General features: G+C 44.1%; 1 protein-coding gene across 1 annotated transcript; it reads left to right on the top strand.

Annotated features, from left to right (window-relative positions):
- The first annotated feature begins 614 nt into the window (after positions 1 to 614).
- LOC121181369 lies at positions 615 to 19,603 on the top strand. Its single transcript, XM_041037305.1, has 13 exons — positions 615 to 835; positions 2,257 to 2,300; positions 2,505 to 2,570; positions 3,216 to 3,282; positions 3,898 to 3,916; positions 3,986 to 5,172; positions 12,181 to 12,259; positions 12,510 to 13,261; positions 15,447 to 15,524; positions 15,651 to 15,843; positions 16,745 to 16,986; positions 17,915 to 18,094; positions 19,358 to 19,603. The coding sequence occupies exons 1-13, from the start codon at positions 767 to 769 to the stop codon at positions 19,601 to 19,603; spliced, it is 3,222 nt and encodes a 1,073-aa protein (XP_040893239.1). The 5' UTR covers positions 615 to 766.
- The last annotated feature ends 1,549 nt before the right edge of the window (positions 19,604 to 21,152 follow it).

The following is a 21,152-nucleotide window of genomic DNA, read 5'->3' as shown; positions in this document are numbered from 1 at the left end:
ACAACAAACACCCAGAAACTCCCAAATGTAGAGAGATGTAATAGAGACTGAAAAGTGAAAAGGATGCTGGAGGTGTTTATTTGAGGTTGGTTAAAACATAGATAGGCCTATTGAATAAACAATAATATGAGATCATTTTTCAGAGATCTACCATGCTTATCTAAACACATGAAAGTAACCACACATAATGTCGAGAAAGACTTTGCAGGTTTAGTTATTGGTCTAATTATAAATCATCAACCATTGTGTGTGTGTGTGCGTGTGCGCGAGTGTGTGCGTGTGTGTGTGTTGGGGGGGGGGTCGGTATTTTTAAAATCATGGCTACGGCTCATCAAATCAAAGTTGGGAATTAGAAACGTGCAGTTTACACTTGTCTATTCTTAATTATTCTGTAAGCTGAGTACATTTCCATGTGTTTAGGGAGGAGTTATCATGGCGCCGCCTGTCATTACACAGCGATGAGAGCTCAAAACAGCGCGCGGGTCTTTGCATCCTCGTGAGTGTCTTGATCGTTGCCAGGACGACCAGAGGGGCTGACCCCGGCCACGTGACAGAAAGCAGGCTGGCCGCGCCGCTGCCGCTGTAGTGGAGTGTGTGTGAGTGACTGAGTGAGAGAGAGTGTGTGTGTGTGAGAAAGAGAGAGAGAGTGTGTGTGTGTGTCTGCCGCCTCTCACACAGTTTGGCTGTGGTCGGCCCGAGCAGACAGCAGAGCTTGTCGTCTGGAGAGAGGCAAACGGAGACAGGTAGCTTAGTTCGGGCATGAAAGATGGAGCTCTCGGCGGCGGGGGATCGTATTTTCGCCGCGGAAGCCATACTGAAACGCCGCGTTCGTAAGGTGAGACACGCCGCCGCCGTCCCGCGTCTTTTGACTGCCTGCAGATGTTGGCCGCGGTCAGCACGGCACGGCGCGGCACTGCTCCAGTCCATAGGCTCGGGGCTGTCTTCTTGCGCCTATGCAATGCTATAGAGGCCTTGTGGCTGGCGGATGCATTTACTTTGCTACTCACAACTAGCTAGAAGCTAACTAGCAAGGCGACCAGTCATGGCTCGTATATTCAGGCATTAGCAGGGCAATAAAAACAGCGACACAAAGACGGGGCTAGCCGAAAAAGAACAAGGCAGTCCAGCCGATGGGATGTGGGCTGTGCTTTGAAATGGAGGGGCCTGACTTCTCTGCCAGCTAATGGTAGCTAAAGCTATACGGTCACAATCTTCATTTTACAGCCTGTGGAAGAGGTGCATGTTGCACCCACGTTGAAGACTGTTTGAGACTGGTGCCTTCTTCTGTAGGCTGTGAAAAGTGGTTCCCAAAACATAGTGCTTGCACTCATGTACTGTTAAAGAGGAAGGAGTCTTATCAAGCACAGCTGATGGATCTCCTTGTTTTATCAGCCTGCTACTGGCCTCTATACTGGAAAAGACCCTATAAATGATGGTAGGATACCATCTTAAGTGACTGGTATACACGGTTAACCAACGGGCCCACCAGGCCTCCAGTTACTTCTGGATTGCCTGCTAGAATTCCAGAGTTGCACCCCTTCTTGTTGAGATGTATGTAATCCAACAAGTCGTACAAAAACAGGACTACCATATTTGGGTTTAATCTAAGCACTTCATACAAATGTTGTTAAGAGTGACTCATCCTTTTTTGGAAGTGAATATATGTTACGTTTACTATGCAGTTCAAGTTACCTCTGTGTGGAAAAAAAAAAGTTGGTGAAAGTCTACATGCCTTTCTTGAGTAGGAATGGGATTATATCTGTGAGAGCCAGGATGAGTTCACATCCACATTATAGCTGTGAAGCATTCCCAATCAAATGTGATGAAATTCCCAATCACATCAGGGGATTTTTCTTAATTGAAATATACCTACCTATTGTTTTGCAAAGATATCTACTGAAAATTAGTGTGCTAACCAAAGTGCATTTCCTTCTTTGTTATGACAAGGGTGGACACCCTGAATTTCTGGTAGTATGAATTCAACAGTTAGCAATTCTTACACAGTGCCCCCTTAAATGAATGAAAAGGTGTTATGCTGAAAAGGAGGCACACAAAGCTTTACTCTGTTATGTGGAAAGGACACAACAAATACCCACAGCAACTCCTAAATGTAGATTCATGTAAGACTAAAGACTGAAAAAGATGCTGGTGCCAGTGAATTCCAGATTTAAGGGATTTCTTTCAAATCTCTCTCTCTCTCCCTGTTGCCATATATGAGCTGTTTTTGCTAATCCACCATCTGTCATTTTCTTGCAGGGAAGAATTGAATACCTGGTAAAATGGAAAGGATGGGCAATGAAGTAAGTGTTACTCTTAATGATGGCTTTAACGTAAATATCACAAGTCTCAAGCCTCAGTCTCTTTAAAGGGAGGCATTTGTCTGTGTGGCTGCGCTTCACATTAAACTGAAAATGTGGATTATGTCCAGTTTGGTGCAAAATTCTTTTGTGGTAAAATGTTTCCTTTGTTGTGTGTTTTGTTCATGGCTCTCCGTCCTTGTTCAGACACAGCACTTGGGAGCCAGAGGAGAATATTCTGGATGACAGGCTGATACTGGGCTTTGAGCAAAAGTGAGTAAAGCCGGTACACAATGAGAGTACACACATCATGTGCAAAATCTAAGTCTCATTTTGCACATTATTGTGTGTACTTACAGTTTGTCACTGTCTGCTAGGCTTCAATCCTAGCCCTTAACATTTAATATTATGAGGCTGTCTGTTTTGTTCATTTCAGTTTTTAGTCTTTATTTCCTCATTGTTGTATGTCCCTACTTTAAGTTAACGCTTATGTATCTTACTGTAAGTGCTTGTTTTTGCTGTTAGTCTTTACGTTCCTCCTCCTCCTCTCTGATTGTAAAAAGTCCATCTGAGTCCTTAATGTCTGCTGCCAAGCCACTTGCACTGCTGTGCTGAGAGTAGATGTTAACAGTAAACTAAAAGTTGACAGGAAGCTAAAATGGCCACCATAAAACAGGCAAAACTAAAATGACACACCAAGTGGAAACTAAAATGGACACGTGAAGACAAAGAAACCGGCTGTCTTCAAACATGGCTTCAGATGCTCTCTGTGCCTGACTGCTCTACTTTCACACACCCACAACTTTCATCTGTCTCATCTTTTGATTTGTTTCATATTTGCTCATGTTGTCTTGTTCTTTTTTTAGCCTGTTTGTCCTCTGTATTGTGTGTTGCTAATCTGTTATTTCCTTCTTTTAGGGAACGGGAAAGGGAATTGCATGGGCCGAAGAAACGGGGACCAAAACCCAAAAACTTTGTCATGAAGGTAGTTTTCAGTGTTTGTATATCTGCATGGATATGAGCTTCAGATTCTTACTTTTCATTTAGAAAGTTGAAATGTAATTTAAGCCGTTGAGAAACAATTTAACCTAACTCCTCTCAATTAGGCGCCTTTTCTCAGGTAACAGCACCTAACGGGAAAGTTGAAAGTTCTGCTCGTGGTTTCTGCTGTTAAAGTAAGAATAAGGTCAGCCCATCTGAGACAGATTTAGAGTGGCATCAACAACTAGAGCAACAGTGGAGAATTCTGTTGAATCGGTTGTTATTTTAATCACAAATAGTAAATAACTCTATTTGCTGAACCTTTCTGGTTAGGTCTGGCCTAAATTGGTGTGTTACGTGTACATTTTTAAGGTGTTGAAGTGACATAACACTGTTGTCCCAAAATACTGTATTTTGGGACATCTGGACCCGGACATCTAAAAAAAACCTAGAAACCATGTCCTACAAATGACCAAAAAAAACATGTTTCCAGGGCTCATTTTGGGAATAAAGTGGGTATTATGGTGTCTGATTTTTCAAACTAGAAGTTTCTTTAATCTGCAAAAGCGAAGCTCACTCCACTGTAAAAATGGTTCCTTAAATGTATTGTTTGTTTCAGGCACGTGCTCAAAAAAGAGGTACCAGCAGGCGGGCCTCCAGCACCCACCAGACTACATCGCGTTCCTCTGTGTCCACTTCCAGCCGAGCAGCTCCCTCCTCTTCTGCCTCACCTCATTTACCATCTTCGTCCTCCTCTTCTTCAACCGTGGCGCCCTCTCCTAAACTCAACTCCCTCGCAGCCACCCACAAGCTGAAGAAGGATATTCACCGTTGCCACAGGATGTCCAGGCGTCCTCTGCCCCGCTCAGACCCCATGGCGGCTACTTTCTCCAACTCTGGTGGCTTCCCTTCCCGCATGCATGTCTCCCCCTTCTCTGAGACCGTCCGCATCCTCAATCGTAGAGTCAAACCCCGGGAGGTCAAGAGAGGTAGGATCATCCTCAACCTTAAGGTCATTGACAAGCCAGGCAGGGGTGGCGCAGCCGCAGGCAGTAGGAATATTACACCAGGACGCCAGAACATCCCTTCCCGCAATCGCATCATCGGGAAAAAGGGAGAGGCCCCCTATAGACCTTTCCAGCCTCCTCTGAAGATGCTGGGGTTTCCGATGTACGGGAAGCCGTTTGGGCTGCAGTGTGGAGGCCCTGTGCCTTTCCTCTCCCACCCAGGGTCATGCTCCAGCACAGGGGCCAGGGACAGCCACACCACCTCCTCTCAGTACCAGTCACCTCCTTCTCCTTCCAGCTCCAGCGGCTCTGAAGGAAAATCTCCCACTGCCTCAGCTTCACAGCCCCAGCCCGCCACTGGAACCTCACCTTCCAGCGAGGGTCCCAAGCCCAGCAAACCTCACACAGAGACCCAGAAGGGCCAGAGTGCTAAGCACTCTGCTCCTGCCTCATCCTCAGATGCAAACCCAGTGGTGTCAGCATCTCCTTTCCTCCCTTCCTCGCCCTCTTCCTCCTTGGAAGATGAGGAGGAGGAGGGTGCCCTGGACCGTTCGGTGCCCTCAGAGGGAGGCAGGAAAAATCCTCGCCAACGCCGGGCTAAACGCCAGCTGCCCACCACTCTCCCCTTGGTTGCTCCCGGGGACCAGAGCTCTGCCGCCACCGAACCCCAAAGGGTGCCTGCTGAAGGAGACCCTGACTGGCACCCTGAAATGGCGCCAAGCTGCAAGGATGTGGTGGTCACTGATGTCACCACCAACCTCGTCACTGTCACCATAAAAGAGTTCCCCTCCCCTGCCTCCTGCCCTGCGTCCCCCTCCGCTAGCCCCGAAAATGCCTCTTCCCCTCCCCCCGCCACCACCTCCGATGACCCCTCCCTTGTCAAGCCATAGGAGATCAGATGTTATGAAGTCGAATGCCATCGATGATAGAAAAATATCATGCCAGTGTTGCCACTCCAGCCCCCTCCTACCTTTTCCTGAAAGGTGTGTCCATATTTGTGTAATGATTAATGAAATGTGATGTAACTTTACACTGCCCAGCCATTGAACAGAAAAAAAAAGCGTATTTTTTTTAAAAAGAAAATGTATAAATTCAAAAAGGGGCAGCTAATATGCCCTTGTTGTCACTTAAATTGCCATATTTTGTCCACTTGCACAGCACTGACTCTTTGAAGCAGACTTGGATAGAAATGGTATTTGTTTTCCTTCCCTTGCTCCAGACAGACATGCCGAGTTTAGCTTGTTTGGTGTGACAGAAACTGAAACCCATGCCCATCTGGTGCGTTGGGTGAGCTTTTGTCAAGCACACTTGGTGCATGTGAAAGAACAAAATACTATTTAGATACATGCTCTGCTGCGAAGGCTGTTACAGGCAGCCTTCAGGTGTTATGCCAATTTCCTGCCCCCCTAGTCTCATTGGAAATCCAGCTTGTTAATGATAAATGAGGTGGTGTGTTTTGCACTTAACACAGTTGGATTCTCATATATTGCATCAATACAGCGAGGTAAATGCAATGCACTTGACTGCATCGAAAAAATGACCTATTCTGTGTAGTTCATCAATTTTTCAAGGCCTTTTCCTCTTGCTCTCTTGAACGCACATGCATATACAGTACATACAGTATGAGTAAGTATTTATATGCACGCACAACCTTAAAAGCTGCAAAAGAATATACAAAAAAAAAAGTAGTTTTTAAGTTATTGCTGTCCTTGCCGTCTTTCCCTGCTTGCCTTGTTTCCTCACGAACCCACCACCTTCTTCAACTCTGTGACGTCCACCAAGACTCTAAACTGACCTGCAGTTAGTTGTGAAATTTTCTCTTTATGCCAGACTTATGCGCCATATAACTTCTCAACATGTCAAGGTCTAGAAGGTCCATAAACTGAACACAGTTCAGGCTGAAGCCACCGACTAAAATGCAGCTAAACATAGTAGTTTTGTTGAACCTGTGAGCTACTTGGTAGGTGTTTGAAGTCTGTGAAACATGTATCCAGGTAGTTTTGGCTTGTGAGCATCAGGAGCGACTGGCAAGTTTGTCTGTTTACCTTCCGAATTGGCAGGTAGAGCAAATAGCTTTCCACCGTGCTTCGTTCCTTTGGATGTTGCTGGTCAGTCTTTTAGCTAACAGTGCTTTATTCAGTGTTTCTCAAGTGCTCGTTTTAATAGAAATGGTTCATGTAGCGTGGTTTACAGTGTCCTGCGACTTATAGGGCTGGAGAAACTGAACCAGGCCAAGACTTTGCCAGCAGTTTGTGGGCAAAGGTTGTTTTTTTTCTGTCAACTTATTCAATAACTGTTAGCTTAGGTGCTGGAAATGGGTTGCTGTGCCAGTTGTTCTTTTTGATATATCATAAACACAGAAATGTATTTGAGACTTTTGTATTGGCGAAACTAAGTTAAAACTAACAAAGGACCTGACTCCACTTATATTAAGGAATGTCTGCTCTTTTCTCTGGTTACACTCATGTACCTTCCATGTCAAAGGTATCCAAGGCCTCAGTGTTTGTCGTGATGCTTATGTTGCACAGTTGCTGTTGATGGTAGCTGTGGTTCTGGTTTCTAGCTGGTTTGGTTGACATTGCTGTGCACACTCATGCCGGTTAAACTCTTGAACTTGCGTTTTGACGTGTGTTACAGTCACAAATGTCTGCATGAAGGGGAAGAGTAGCAAGACCGTCCCCGAACCAGGCGACTTTATTCTGAGCTCCTGTTTCGGTTGCATCTTTTCTGCTGAAGTCTCTTTGAGCAAGGCAGTCAGTCCTGACTTTTGACCCCGATCTTTGACATACCAGCAGAAAGAGAGGAGAAATTATCTTTTCTGTGACTGATGGATTTATCCATCATATCCAACCACTTTACCAGGTTAAAACTGACAAGACACTTTGCTATTGGACCAAGTATTTTGTTTCCAGCCTTGCTGCACAGCCTTTTTCACAAAGGTACGGACCTACTTAGGACGAACTTCGGGTCTGATGTTTTCTGATTGAAGAGGAAACAAGGTTGACTGAGTTATTTTCTCCAAATACATCAGGTCCTGTCTCAGTGGCATCGTGTTACATCCAGAAAGCATGTCAGGTAGCCTGGTGGTGAGGAAAAAAGCTTGATCTCAGAAGGTTTGCTTGCCACGTGCTCTATACCATGAAGCTCCGCCGAGCTTGTTCACCGCAGGCTGTTTCCAGCTAAACTCCTCAAATCTTCAAAGTGATTTGAATCATGTTTTTAACCTTCAGGAGCATCTGAAGAACTTCAAAAGAAACTTAGCCCTTTATACACAGACTCCAAACCCTCCTCTGGTGCTGCCTGCTCTTTCTAGACCTTCCCAGACCTTGGCTCTTACTCTGGTGTACCTGTGTGTTACAATATTTTAAAAAAATCTTCAGCATGTGTTGCCTTATAGCTGCTCCATTCAACCCCAGCAACACTCCAGGCGACGTTTACCTTGTCTTACTCAGCTCCTGTCACACAGAGCATGATCTTAAAAAAAAAAAAAGAAAAAACAAAACACTTCCTTAAACCATGATTTTCACATGGTAACTTTAAGGATTACATTCTCACAAACGGTTTCTGTTGTCTTCTTTTCCAAAAAGTTGCTAGCGCAGCATTCTCGGTGTCTCGGTGTCCCCGACGAGGAAGATGTCGCCTTCCCTCCTGTCATGTACTGGATGGTTCTAGTTGTTGTCAATACTGTTTCAATACTCTCATAGGTTACACGTGGAAGGATTTATTCCAAAATGACACATCCATTATATGAAGAAAAAGTGACAGATACTATTATGAAATGGTCTATAGCTCAAATTTAAATCAAGATACTTAAACAAAGGACAGAACTTAACTTAAATCCTAATTTGACAAAGTGGAAACTGACTGAGTCCTCCATATATTTTCCAGAAACATGATGAACTAATGGATTATTTTCTTCTCCAAATGGATATATCGTGATTTGGAATAGATTTTTTCCATCTACTATATCTTTAATATCTTTAAGTGGTGGATAGAAGTGACTCTTGCAGTTGGTAGATGTGTAAGGTATTAGGCTGCTAGACAACGTTTCCAACTGTTGATAGCAATGTTTTTCTTCTTTTTCCTTCTCATATGGGGTAGCACAACTCAACTTAGTGGCCTATCTTTCAACCAAATAGGGCTCTTGATTTTATTATTTGACATTTTAATAAGCTTTTTTTTTTTTTTTTTCCTCTTTTGAATTGTTTTACATTTATATGTGATGTAATTTTAAGTGCTAGATTTATTTGGCACTAATTGGAAAAAAGGAAGGATCCTCATTTAAATGTATGGATAAAGATGCTTAATGAATTGAAAAATTGTGCTTTTTAAGCTGTTTTTTTTCCTTTGTACTGTACTTTTAATAGTTTTTTTGAAATATGCATAATAATGTTAATGTGATGCTGTTTATTTGAATGCCATTTTTATTAGTCCAATATGGGTTTGATCAGAAGGCAAACTCTGACTGATTTCGATGTGTCAAGACTGCAGTTTTGTCTGGTTTTATGCTAATATGAATTATGTACATTGTATTGATGGTAATGAGGAGGAAGTGGAGGATAATGATGACATTGTAATGTATCTGAACTTCTGAAGCATGTTTTGCAAACCCTTATTGTACAGATTATGTATTCAGTGTCATGTTAACTGTTACTGTTGTTGCTTTCTGTGTGTTTCTTGTACAAGGCTTTTAATTAAAAGCTCCTTAAAAAGCAGCTGACTTTCCTGCGCTTCTTTAGCCGGTGACTCATATTTTGATGTAGTTATGAATGTAAGTCAAATATTCTCACTCCGTCTAGCTTAGTTTTGGTTTCCACCAACTCCGTAGCAAAACATGTATCTGACTCTTCAGCTGCTCAGTGTTCCCCTATGTTCGCCCGCTAGTTTAAGCTTGGATCTTGTGAGTAATGCACAGCTGAAAAGTCATGCATCGTGCATGATTCTCATAAAAGGTAGCTAAATTTCCTACGTTTATTAAAGTGAAGTCACTCCCTAAATATAAAAAAAATAATATAAAAAGATAAAATTTTTGCAGGGAGGAAAAACGAAACAAAAAAACTCACTGCAATGCTTTCTGCTCACATTTGTCCTGCTAACAAGTTACGTCGCTGCTGTAGTTTCCAAATGCCCCACAGAGAGGGGCTGTTGAGCCACGGTGATGCATTCAGAGTCACAGAGCAGCCTCTGTCTGTTTTCAGATGCACTGTGAGGGCTGGGGTGATATCGCCTCGGTGAAATTGTCATCACGCCTGGGCATTCATCTGTGAGTGTTTTGATGCTGTGATGAATACAGACACACACTTTTCCATAAGCAGTGGTTTGTTTTATTTTTCTACTGTTCAGTTGTAATGGATGTGACAGAGAGGTCTCTTTTCACTCTTCCTTGTGCTCCCTCTGTTTTTCTCTTCCCTCCCTGGCAGAAAACCACTGGGCTTATGAGCCAGATGGAACTAAAATAGTCATAGCGGGTTGATACGAGTGACCCACATCTGTGTGTGTGTGTGTGTGTGTGTACGACTGTCTGTATGTGTGTGCAACATCAGCCACCTCTTGAGATTAATCCACAATCTGGGCTACTGGTCACTGCAGTGAAGTCTGAGTGGAGTGGTGTTACAGCCTCTGATTATGTTGGAGGTTTGAGCTTAATTTCAAACCAAACCATCTGAACATTTCCATGTGCAATGCTCATTACGCTGCGACAAGGAGATAGAAAACACACCCTCCTACTCCCTGGGTTTTAGCGTTTTAGCTGGATAACTGTGAATAGTGTGCTCTAAAATGAAAAGCACAGGCCAGATTTCTTCACCAGCATTACAAGTAGAAGAATATGTAATGTACTGTAAGAATAAAGTTATTAAAGGACATTTTTCACTCTAAAAACCAGTGTAAGGTTTGTTTAGATGTTTCATTCTGAATTACCAAATGTTGCTTCACAAGAGAAAAAAAAACCTCTTCTTTCTTCTTTTCAAAACATCAGTCCTTCAGCTTCAAAGAGCAGCAGCTTCCCTCCAGACTTGTCCTGAAATGCAGAAGTCATAAAAGGATAAATGAACGAGAGGAGACACAGAGAATTTATCCACCAAGAACTGGTTCAGTAGACAAAACAGTGCAGTCACAAGACATGTCGCTCTTTACATTCACTTTTTAGCCACTGTAACACTGAAATACCTTTACAACTATTCCATTCATTGACATGAAATTCCATACAGACGTTTACAGCTTCCAGATGATGAATCTTAATGACTTTGTTGATCCCCTTACTTTTCCTCTACTGGCACCTTGAGGTTGACGTTTGTGGTTTTGAGAGAAATATATGGGATATGTTGCCATGAAATTCATGTCTCCCTCAGGATGAACTGTGCAGAGTTTGTTCGTGCCCTGACTTTTCATCGAGTGCCAACATCAGGTCAACTTTTTCATCTGGCCAATAGTTTTTCACTTGGTTTTGGACCAAATACCTGAAGAACTGAGGACATTCCTATCAGCTGTGCTTTGTGTTTAGCGCTAAGTAGCAAATATTAGCATTCTAACATGATAAGGTAAACATTATACCTGCTGCTGGTGTTAGCATTTAGCTCAGAGCATCACTGTGCCTAAATACAGCCTCACGGAGCTGCCAGCATGTTTTGTTTTGGTTTATTGTTGTCTCTCAAAGTTATGGTGAGTTATTTTGGAAAATGTGCAAAGTGAAACGTGTTCACTAGCAAAGTAAATTTTGGGATTTCATCTCAAGGCAACTCCTGGAATTAATGAAGAATCACAGAATGATATCTGAGCTTGTGTGTCTGAGGTTGGATTTTTCCTTTTATGTTCTGCTAATTGGCAGATTCACTTCCCCGACCGGCAGCAGACCATTTCCCATAAGTAGGCTACACTGAACCACAGAACATCCATCCTAAATTGCATGTCTCTGTTTAATCTGGACTAATGTCAAAAGCTAACTATCTAAAAGTGGTTTATCCACCGTGTGAAGAAAAACGTTTGAGAGCGAATGTTTGTTTGCTGAACGAGGCCATGGAGGACTTTTGTGTCAGGGTCAGATTGTATCTGTTTGGCAGCAGTGGTGAGTTTTTGTAAGCACTGCCTCTTGGGTGAAGCACATTCTTCACCTCCTCCTACTCAGTCCAAAAAACCTCAGTGTTCAAGGTTCTATGTCTTTCTCTTTTTCTTTCTTCTTCTGTTCTACAGTCTCTCTTCTTCCTTCCTCACCTCTCATTGTAGATTGGTTGTGAACTCTTTTTTTCACAATCAAATCTCTTATTGCCACTTCTGTGGATAGACAAAGACTTCACACTTTGTATGGCTGACAATGATGTACGACTATTTCAGCGCCAAGTACCAGCTGTGTTGTTGCAGATGTGTGTGTGTATGATGAACATCAGAGAGCACTGTAGTTATGGGAGTTGGTGGCTCGTTCTTAACGTGATTTGAGATTTATTTATTTTCGTTTTAGCCAATTTATTTGTTTATTTATTTCTTTTTGATAGATTTGATGGCGACTGATAAAACTGAAAGTGTCTCTCTAACTCTAATGTGTCAGGAGGCCTTTACTTTTTATTGCAGGATCACGTGAAACCACAAAACATTCAAGCACACACACGTGTAAACTGCTTTTTTTTTTTTTTTTTTACGTTTCAGGCTTCAGTCACCTCTTACTCTTAATGTTTGTCCAACACACACACACACACACACGCACGCACGCACGCACGCACGCACACAGTGCATACACTGATCCATCACCGCCTTGGTTGTTCACGCTGCTGCTGGAGGCTCACCTCTGCTCTGACTGACGCATGCCCGCAGCCTCGCTCCTCCTCTCCCACGGTCCCCATGGTAACGCACGGAGGAGAGCAGCTTAGCAACACGGAGACGGAGAGGGAGCATCTCTGGTCCAGACAGCGCGGTGCCATCAGTATTGCACACAGAGGGCGGAAAGAGGAAAACAGCAGCGCCTCAGGAAAACAGCTTCTCTGCGTAAGTGCCACATCTTTGCAACTAATCGCTCTGGTAGTTAATCCGAGATGTCAGACTTAGTTTAGTTAATCGACTAACTAGATAGGGACTATGTTCATGTGATGAAAGCTTCCTTTTCGCTGCTGTATGGATGGATGCTGCTCTCTGTAGCCCCTTTCATGATCCGAAAACAATACATCTCTTCTGTTTTCAGCTGTGTGCGTGTCAGATTTTTTCTCTGAGCCGTAATCTTTTGCATCGCTCTCCACAGTCAGAATGAAGTTCGTGGTGGTGCTTGTGGGAGCGGGCAGCCTGGCCTTCCTCGGTGCGGTCATCTGCATCATCGCCAGTGTTTATCCCCGGAAACGCGCCGCGCCTCTCAGCGACAACGGCACCCTGACAGAGGAGACGCTGCTCCAACCCCTGGAGCACGGATCGGTGGCCCACGCCGGGCCGCTGGGCGCTCTCCACGGCGCCGAGTCCTACGATGGAGGAAACGGGCTCGGTGGAGGCATCGGACTGGAAGTTCCCACTCTGAACGAGCTCAACCTCGGGGAGGAGACAGGAGGGGGGTCCGCGAAACAGTTCAGTTTCAGTAGGTTGATCTGCACACCTGTACCGGTCGGAGAGTGCAAGACTAAAGATCTAAGGCAACGACGGGAGCAGCAGCAACAGCAGCAGCAGCAGCAGCAGGCGGATGACCCCCTATACGGAACCGGCGACGAGGACTGGACTTATCTCCGGACCACCGCGGAGGAGCTCCGGCAGATGGTCCTGCAGCAGAACGACCAGATCCTTATGGACCAGAGGACCATCCGGGAGCTGACGGGGAAGCTGAGCGAGTGTGAGAGCGGCCTGGAGGACGAGAGGAGCGTCCCGGAGCGGAGCATCGGCGTCTGGAGCGGCAACCGCCGCGTTATGGCCGGGGATGATGTGAGCTCTTCGCAGCTGCAGACGGCGAGGGCTGTGGAGGAACTGGCCAGGGCCATCATGGACCTGAAGGACCGCATTGAGAAACTCGAGGTAACTGGATTTGATCACAGATTAAACAAACTTTGGCAGAACCTGTTGTTCTTGCTGTTTGCCTCCTGTTCCAGTTTTGTTTGACGGCAGGAGATTTTGACTGATACCAAAATTATGAATTAGTCACTGTTGTCCAGTGACTAAACTAGGCTTGTGTCGGTTCCATTAAACAGCCAGTTGTCCCCAGTGTTTATTCACTGTGAAGTCCAGTTTAAGACCTCTCTGGTAAACGTGGAGAAATTTACCTCCCTGAATTTCTTATTTACTTTGCCAAAATGTAAAGATTCAGTTTGAAAAAATGCCACAACCCACTGCCACACTGGCTGTGTGCAGGAAAATGGCAGTGAGAAGGTTTAAAGGCTTTTGCAGTGGCATCTACGTTCATCATCATAGGTGCCCTGATCTTTCTCTAACATCCTCCCTCCCCCTCTGGATCCTTCTCTCCCTCTTTTATCTTCACCTCACCTCTCCTCTGACAAGTCACTCGTGATACAGATGCTCTTGCGCACGCTCCCCGTGGGCCCAAGGGAAATCTTTCCACCTGCTGGCCCTCACACCCCTCTGCACCCTCCCCTCTACCTCCGCATCAAACAGCAGGATAGAGGAATAAATAAAAGATGAAGCTGGCTGGACAGGAAGGAGGCTGGTGGTGTGGTGTGGGGGGAGTCAGGTTCTCAGCCTGTGTGTGTGTGTGTGTGTGTGTGTGTGTGTGTGTGTGTGTGTGTGTGTGTGTGTGTGTGTGTGTGTGTGTGCTGAGATTGAGACATAGAGAGGCTTATAACCACGCACACACACATGCACACACTGCTGCATCACTGCCAGCCTTCTTCAAGCACAGTCAGTTACAAGGTTGTCTCCATCAGTGTGAATTTATATCCTGGACGTCCAAATCCAGCCCTGCCTCAGCAACTCTCTTGATATTATATATCGCCCTCGCAGTCGTCTCATCCACAAACAGCAGCATCCCTCTCTTTACTGCTGCTTCACCAACACCTTCTTTTTTCAACTTCTGCTCTGAATACTAATAACTGCCACTGCTGGGGTACTACTATCATCACTACAATGCCTATCGCTGTGCTGCTGCATTATCATTTTACTCCTCTTCCTTCAGTTTCATTTCAGTTTAGTTTAGTTATGCTACTACTATGAAGACAGGAATAGGCTCCACTTGTTCTTTTATATTAAATGTTTTAAAGTCCTCTAGGGTGCAACCTGCCAAGAGCAAAGATCCACACAATTCAAAAATAAGTGGGATGAGCAGTCACATTTTTCTCATGCTAGATTAATGCAAATAGTCCACTGAAACCCAGACTTTCAGGCTCCGCATGCAACGTACAGTCTCTGGGCCAAATGTCCGCTCTCAAAGCTTATATTAACCCCAGCTCTGCCCATCAATAGTCAATAAGGACAATCACAATCTTTCCAACAGACACTTCCTACTAAGGAAGGCATTGCCCAAGATGTCTGCGTATTTGCAGGGACTGCGTGCTACTCATTTAATTTTGAGAAAGGGAGGATCTACGTGCTTAAGTCCAAATCCAGGATTGAATTGAAAAGCCAAGCTTTTGATCTTTAGACTGCATTAGGGCAAAATTATAAAAGGGAATCTCAAAGCTTATAATGACATTAAAAGATGAAGTCAGGGGATCAACAAAGTTGTTAAACTTTATCCTGAGGGGGACATGAATATGTGTAGTAGGTATCATGATAATCCATCCAAGTGGTGTTGAGATATTTCACTAAAAGATGAAAATGTCACCCTGCTGATGGTGCGAGAGGGAAAGCATCGGTATCCTCTGGAGACCATGAATGCCTGTACAAAATGTCATGACCATCCTTCTGATAGTTGTTGAGATGTTTCAAGTCTGAACCCAAGTTGTAGCCAGACCAACCAACCGTCAGACCGACTCTGACAGTCAGAAAACCGTTATTGTTGGCTATGTCCTCAACAAAAATCATTATATGAATATTGATGCCACTGCCTACAACCTCCACCGCCACCATTATAACAACAACTGAAACCTGGCTGCTTCCGTTAAAGATCTTCCGTGAACAGATTAGTTGTTTTCTTCTCTGCACAGCATTTCTTTTGTGATCTCTCTGTACACCTCTTTGGGAGTTTTTAATCATTTATGTTCCAAACACCTACTTTATCTTTTTTTTTTCCTTTCTCCGTGTCTTGCAGGCGGAGATAGGTCCTGCTGCTTTGAACCTTACTGACACATCCGTGGGTACAAGCAGCAGCAGCAGCAACAGTGGCAGCAGCAGCAGCCCAGATGGTAACAGCGGCAAGGCTCCCGCTCCACCCACCGGCAGTGCTTCTTCGCCACCTGCAGCGGCTGGCCCGGGTGGCCGCCGTCCTGCCTCCCCCGCTTCCCCTGCCCCGAAACCGTCATCCAAGGGTTCCCCCGGGCGTGGAAAGGGCACCTGGAGGGTGGAGGACCTGGAGGGGGAGCTGGAGAGGAAGATAAAGATGCTGGAAAAGGAGCGTCAGGCCATGAGAAAAGAGACTCAGGGCCAACACGAGAAGATCAATCAGGGAATCGACACCGTCAGCCACCGCGTCACTGAGCTAGAACACAGTGAGTCCGGGGGAGAAAGGGGAGGAGGGTAAAGGCATAAGGTGGAGGATAAACAAATGAGAGATGGGAAATATGGATGAACTGATGCGTACAGGGAGGTAAACAACAGCATCACCAAGGTGACTTACATAAGAGCATTGCAAGAGAAGGCTAAAATGAAACTTTAATGAGCACTGTGGGCAAGCTGTGTCACCACAGCAGCAGCGAATAAGCTGTAGATTAAAATAAGGTGATTAATGAGTTCTGAAGGTTGTGAAATGTCAAATAGGGCTTGGGTGTGAAAACAGAAATCATACAGCAAAAAATAATTGGAAATAAAACTGCATGAAAACCTTTGCTCTAGGTTTTCATTACTATAGGAGTTTTTCTTCGGCAGTGATGTGATTTGAAAATGTCACATTGGTTTTGAAGAGGTTCGTTGGTCATTTGTTCGTGAAATTCTTCTAACACAGACAGTCAAGGTAAGTGTAGCTGAAAACCACTGGAAAAAAGAGAGAACTGACAATGGGGGAAGTGGAGATGTAGAGGAGAGACTGAGCTCATGGGGTGCAAAGAAGATGGTTAAAAAGAAAAAGAAAAAGCACTTCTCTATTCTCTTTTTAGCTCTGTCATTCTCTGTCAACTCTCTGACTGTCGCCACATCTTCTCTGCCTTAAGAGCTACACTTGTGGCCTCGAGTTAGAGAGGCTGATCGTTAACTGTAAAACTTGAGCTCTTGCCAGGCACCGTGCGTGTGTGCACAAACTGGCAGGCACAAGTAAGAAGAGAAATACCAGTGTCCTTGTGTAAATTGGCCGTTAATGCATCATCCTTCCCCGTTTTTTCTCTCTGCTTGCCTTATCTCTCCCCCTCTCTGCTGTCTGACTGTTTCTCTTTTTCTCCTTCTTCTGTGTCTCCAAAGCGCTGACAGAACCATCGTTCCCCGATGGCTTCGTCCTCTCCTTCCCCATGCGGACTAACTACATGTACGGCCTGGTGAGAAAAGAGATAACTGAGATGTATGCCTTCACTGCTTGTGTGTGGTTGAAGGCCAAAGAAGGGGGCATCGGCACCCCCTTCTCCTACTCAGTGCCTGGGCAGCCTAACGAGCTGGTGCTGCTACAGGGAGTCCACAACCCTGTGGAGCTGCTCATCAATGACAAGGTATGAGGGTTTGGGTCCTACCTCAAGTGGTTAAATGATAAATTTGGAACAGTTGTCAGACCAGAAAAATAGCAATTGTGAAATTGTATATTATGCATGGAAGTAAATGGCTTTTTCTGGTAAAAATAATGAATAATTTGTTCCCTGCGAGTTTCCTTATAATTAGTCAAGCAAAATAGCCTGTCATGTAAATCATTATTAGCTTATTATGCTGTTCCACAGAACAGCGCAAGCCAGTCTGTGGCTCATTGTAACTCATTGATTAAAATGAGCAATGAAAACATGTTCGTTCTTGTGACAGACCATGTTACATGAGTGGTAAAAAGAACAAACTGTACGATTGAAAATGGCAACAGCATCCAATTACTGTTTCAGTCGGTATGATGTGGAGTGGAGTTTAATTTAGGTTTGGGGTTGTTTTTCTGGATCCACTATAGCCTAAGGTGTGTATGAGTGGACCCTGTTTTACCAACCATTTAATGTACCACAGGTAAAAAAACATATTTATTATTATAATATATTGTTTACCTGCTACAGAAAAGGTAGAACTAAAGCAGACGGTAATAAACACAATGACAAATGGGAATATTACTTTGGATATAATCTTTTTCATCTAAAATAAAAACCTTGATTAAACACGGTGCGAGAGTCCAAGGCAGCTGATGTTTACAGCTGTTGTTTTGTGTCATGCATTAATGCTTAGCTGTTATAGTGCTTACGCTTATAGTTCCCATGGAGGAGAGGAGTGGAGGTTTGCAACTGTGGTGTAAGGAAGGTTGGGAGTGTCCACAGGGCGTAGTTTTGCTGACATAAACCACCAGTGTCCACATTCTCGCCTGATTACTGCCCACACATGTCCAGTATACATTCATAATGCGATCTTGATATTCAACTTGATCACTCACTTTCCACCTACTCTGACCTGTAGGTGGCGCAGCTGCCTCTGTCCTTACCGCAGGACGAGTGGCAGCACATCTGTGTCAGCTGGACCCTGAGGGATGGAGTGTGGAAGGCCTACCAGGGGGGGAAGATGAAGGGGAGGGGAGAGGGACTGGCTGCCTGGCATCCCATCAAACCAGGAGGGGTCCTCATACTAGGACAGGAACAGGTGAGATGGATGGATGGGTGGAAGGACAAATGAATGAATGAAAGGGTGAACAATGGACAGATGGATGAACTGACAAAAAACAGGATGATGTATACATGGATGATGGATAGACAGCTTAACGGATGGATGGGTGTACTTATAGACTGACAGATGAATGCATGAATGGATTGATGAACAGTATGATGGATCAAAAGATAAAATGGATAGATACAGGGATGGATGGATGGATGAAAGGATGAATGAACAGTTTGACGGATGAACAAATAAATGGACAGATCGATGGATCAGCAGATACATGGATGGATGAATGGATGATGAATGGATGATGGACCAATAGATGGATAGATTAATAGGTGAACAGGCAGTTAGATGAGCAAAAGGGTGGAAGGATGAGTGATGGATGGATGTATACTGGGCCAGGAAAACATGAGACATGTGGATGGATGAATGGATGAATAGAGGGATAAACAGATAATGCATGGATGAATGGATGCATGGATGGATGGATTGATTGTTACATGTTTGGGTGGAGAGAGAGCTATTTTAGGGGAGCACCAATAGCTTTTCACACATAAACAGACTGAAACCTAATGGTGTTTATCCTCATACTGGGCTGCCGCTCGTCTTCATTAGTGAGACACGCACATTACATAACCCTTATGAAATCTAACATTATCCCTGCTCCCTGGTGTCAAAAGAACAACCCAAAGCTCATTCTGCATCTCATCGTCCTTGCACAAAGGATAAAGAGCAGAGTCCAATTCTGCAAGATGCTGCAATGATGCAACAAGACTTGATTTAATGGATATGTTTTAAAGATAGAGAGAAAGAGGGAGAGGAAGTGCTTTATTAAATCTATATTAATCTGTATTGTGGATGAACGATGGATTGCTGTGTGGATGTGCTGACCAGATTTTATTGGGAAAATCCCAGGACACCCCCCTCACAAGGGTGGGATGAAGGAAGGATAAAAAAATTTTTAAATCTTATTTAGGGTGAATATTGAAAGCACAATATTTCTGTGTGTGGATTGAGCTTTATCTGCACTTTCAGTCTCATTTACTAGTATTTACTCTGTAACAATTGCCTGGGGATGGCTGTAATGTTAAGGATAAGAGATTGTTCACTAATTTCATTGTACTATTAGTATAAATCTGTAAAGAAAAAAAAAGTGTAATATTGGAGGAGGACAGTGTCTCTGTGCTACTCATGCTAGCATTTAAAATCCAACCCCTTGTTTTTTTCCACCTCTCCCTACCCAAGGATACCCTGGGCGGGCGATTTGATGCCTCACAGGCCCTGGTCGGGGAGCTGTCCCAGTTCAACCTGTGGGATCGGGTGCTGAAGCCTGCAGAGGTGGCCGCCCTGGCCGAGTGCAGCTCCTCGGCACTTGGCAACATCGCCCCCTGGACCGACCACGATGTAGATGTCTATGGTGGTGCAACCAAGGAGTCCCTTGACCCCTGCCACGCCGCCCAGAGATCCAATCCCTCCAACCCCAAACAGTGAGGGGTGACTGGGATAAGCCAGCCGTGGGTGGTCGTGTTTGATAGGTCAACTTAGGAGTCCATTCAGCAGTTTAAAGGCGTATCATATTGGAGTTTCCAGTTTATTTAGTTTGCTTGGGGATGGGAACCTTTCTAGTGGACCGAAAGATGGAACTGTTAAGTCGTTAAGAGTGGTGTATCTGTTTTGTTTTTTTTTGTGTTGGTGTCCACACTCATGTGTTTACTTCTGCAGTGAGATACAGCGAGTTTAGTCACAGAATCACCTTAGTGAAGGCTGCATGGGTGGATCAACTTCTGGCATGAATGGGACTATTATGGAAGCATTCCATAATAGATTCATGATTGGCTCTGATTAAATGTACCGCCTTCTGCTGTTGGCCACATGTGGTTATTCAGACAGAGGGCCTTGACTGAATGCCGTTATGAATGAACCTTTATTGATGCCATATCTAAGGGTTTCTTAATTTTACAACAAAGTGACACAAAGTTCTGTCTTTCCTTATCTTGTGTCCAGTTGGTTGTATCTAATGCTAAAACTGATTTATGAGATGCTATCATGGTTACACTGATTTCAACACTCAATGGGAAACAAAATGAGTTTTGTTCATTTTTAACTGTATATGATCCTGTTGAGTAATGTCCGTGTACTTTTAAGTTTTCTATATTGCATACCATGATTTGGTAAAACAGTGGTCTTATAAATGTATATTGTGTAATGTATCTCTGCTAATGTTGCTCTGTGCCAGTCTGCTGCCCCTGCTGTAGCCTCTCACACACCTCACAGTCCTGCAAAGTTAAGTTGCAGCATTTTCGTTTGCAGCTTAAAGCAGCACTCTCAATTGTTGACCTCTGAAATAATCACTCGATGTCTACCTGAGCACCAATCGGACACTGAAATTGTGACAAACCTGAATGAGTGATCAAATTGCGTTGTATCCTTGAATGTAAACCAGATAGAATGTAAGTATATTTGCATGACCAAGGTCACATTTCCCATCACTAAAGAAACAAACTCAAAATGTGGTTGGTGTTCCCCCAAACTGCACCACACCCTGAAGCACACAGATGTCTTTATAGTAAATCAGATCCTCACAGAATACTTGACAGACAGCTAAGTGCATGATGTGGATTAATTCTATGATGACCATTTTGTACTTTATATCTGACTATACAGAAGATCAGTATGAAAAAGGGGTTTTTCTTTAACACCAACTCATACATTCTGTTTTTTCTTGACCTGGAGCAGACACATGTTGAAGCTCCTGGATCTAAACTAAAGAACAACAAAACAAACAAATAGATTTAAAAGATATGCTGCATTTGAATTGCAGCATCAGCCTTTCTCAAATCCAAATGCCCTGTTTTGTCATAATGTTCTCAACTGATGAAAAGTATGTCACTGAAACAGTGACTGTAACTGCCTTTTCCATTTTCTGTTTCAAAAGCACCTAATGCCATGTTTACACCATGTGGGGTGGAAAACAGCGACAGGAAGTCCCCACCATTTTTTATGGTGGGGACTTCCAAGTAGTTATCATAGAGAATCATTT

The sequence above is a fragment of the Toxotes jaculatrix genome, chromosome 4, assembly GCF_017976425.1.
Source record: "Toxotes jaculatrix isolate fToxJac2 chromosome 4, fToxJac2.pri, whole genome shotgun sequence".
NCBI lineage: Eukaryota > Metazoa > Chordata > Actinopteri > Toxotidae > Toxotes > Toxotes jaculatrix.
This window is presented reverse-complemented; position numbering and strand designations above follow the sequence as displayed.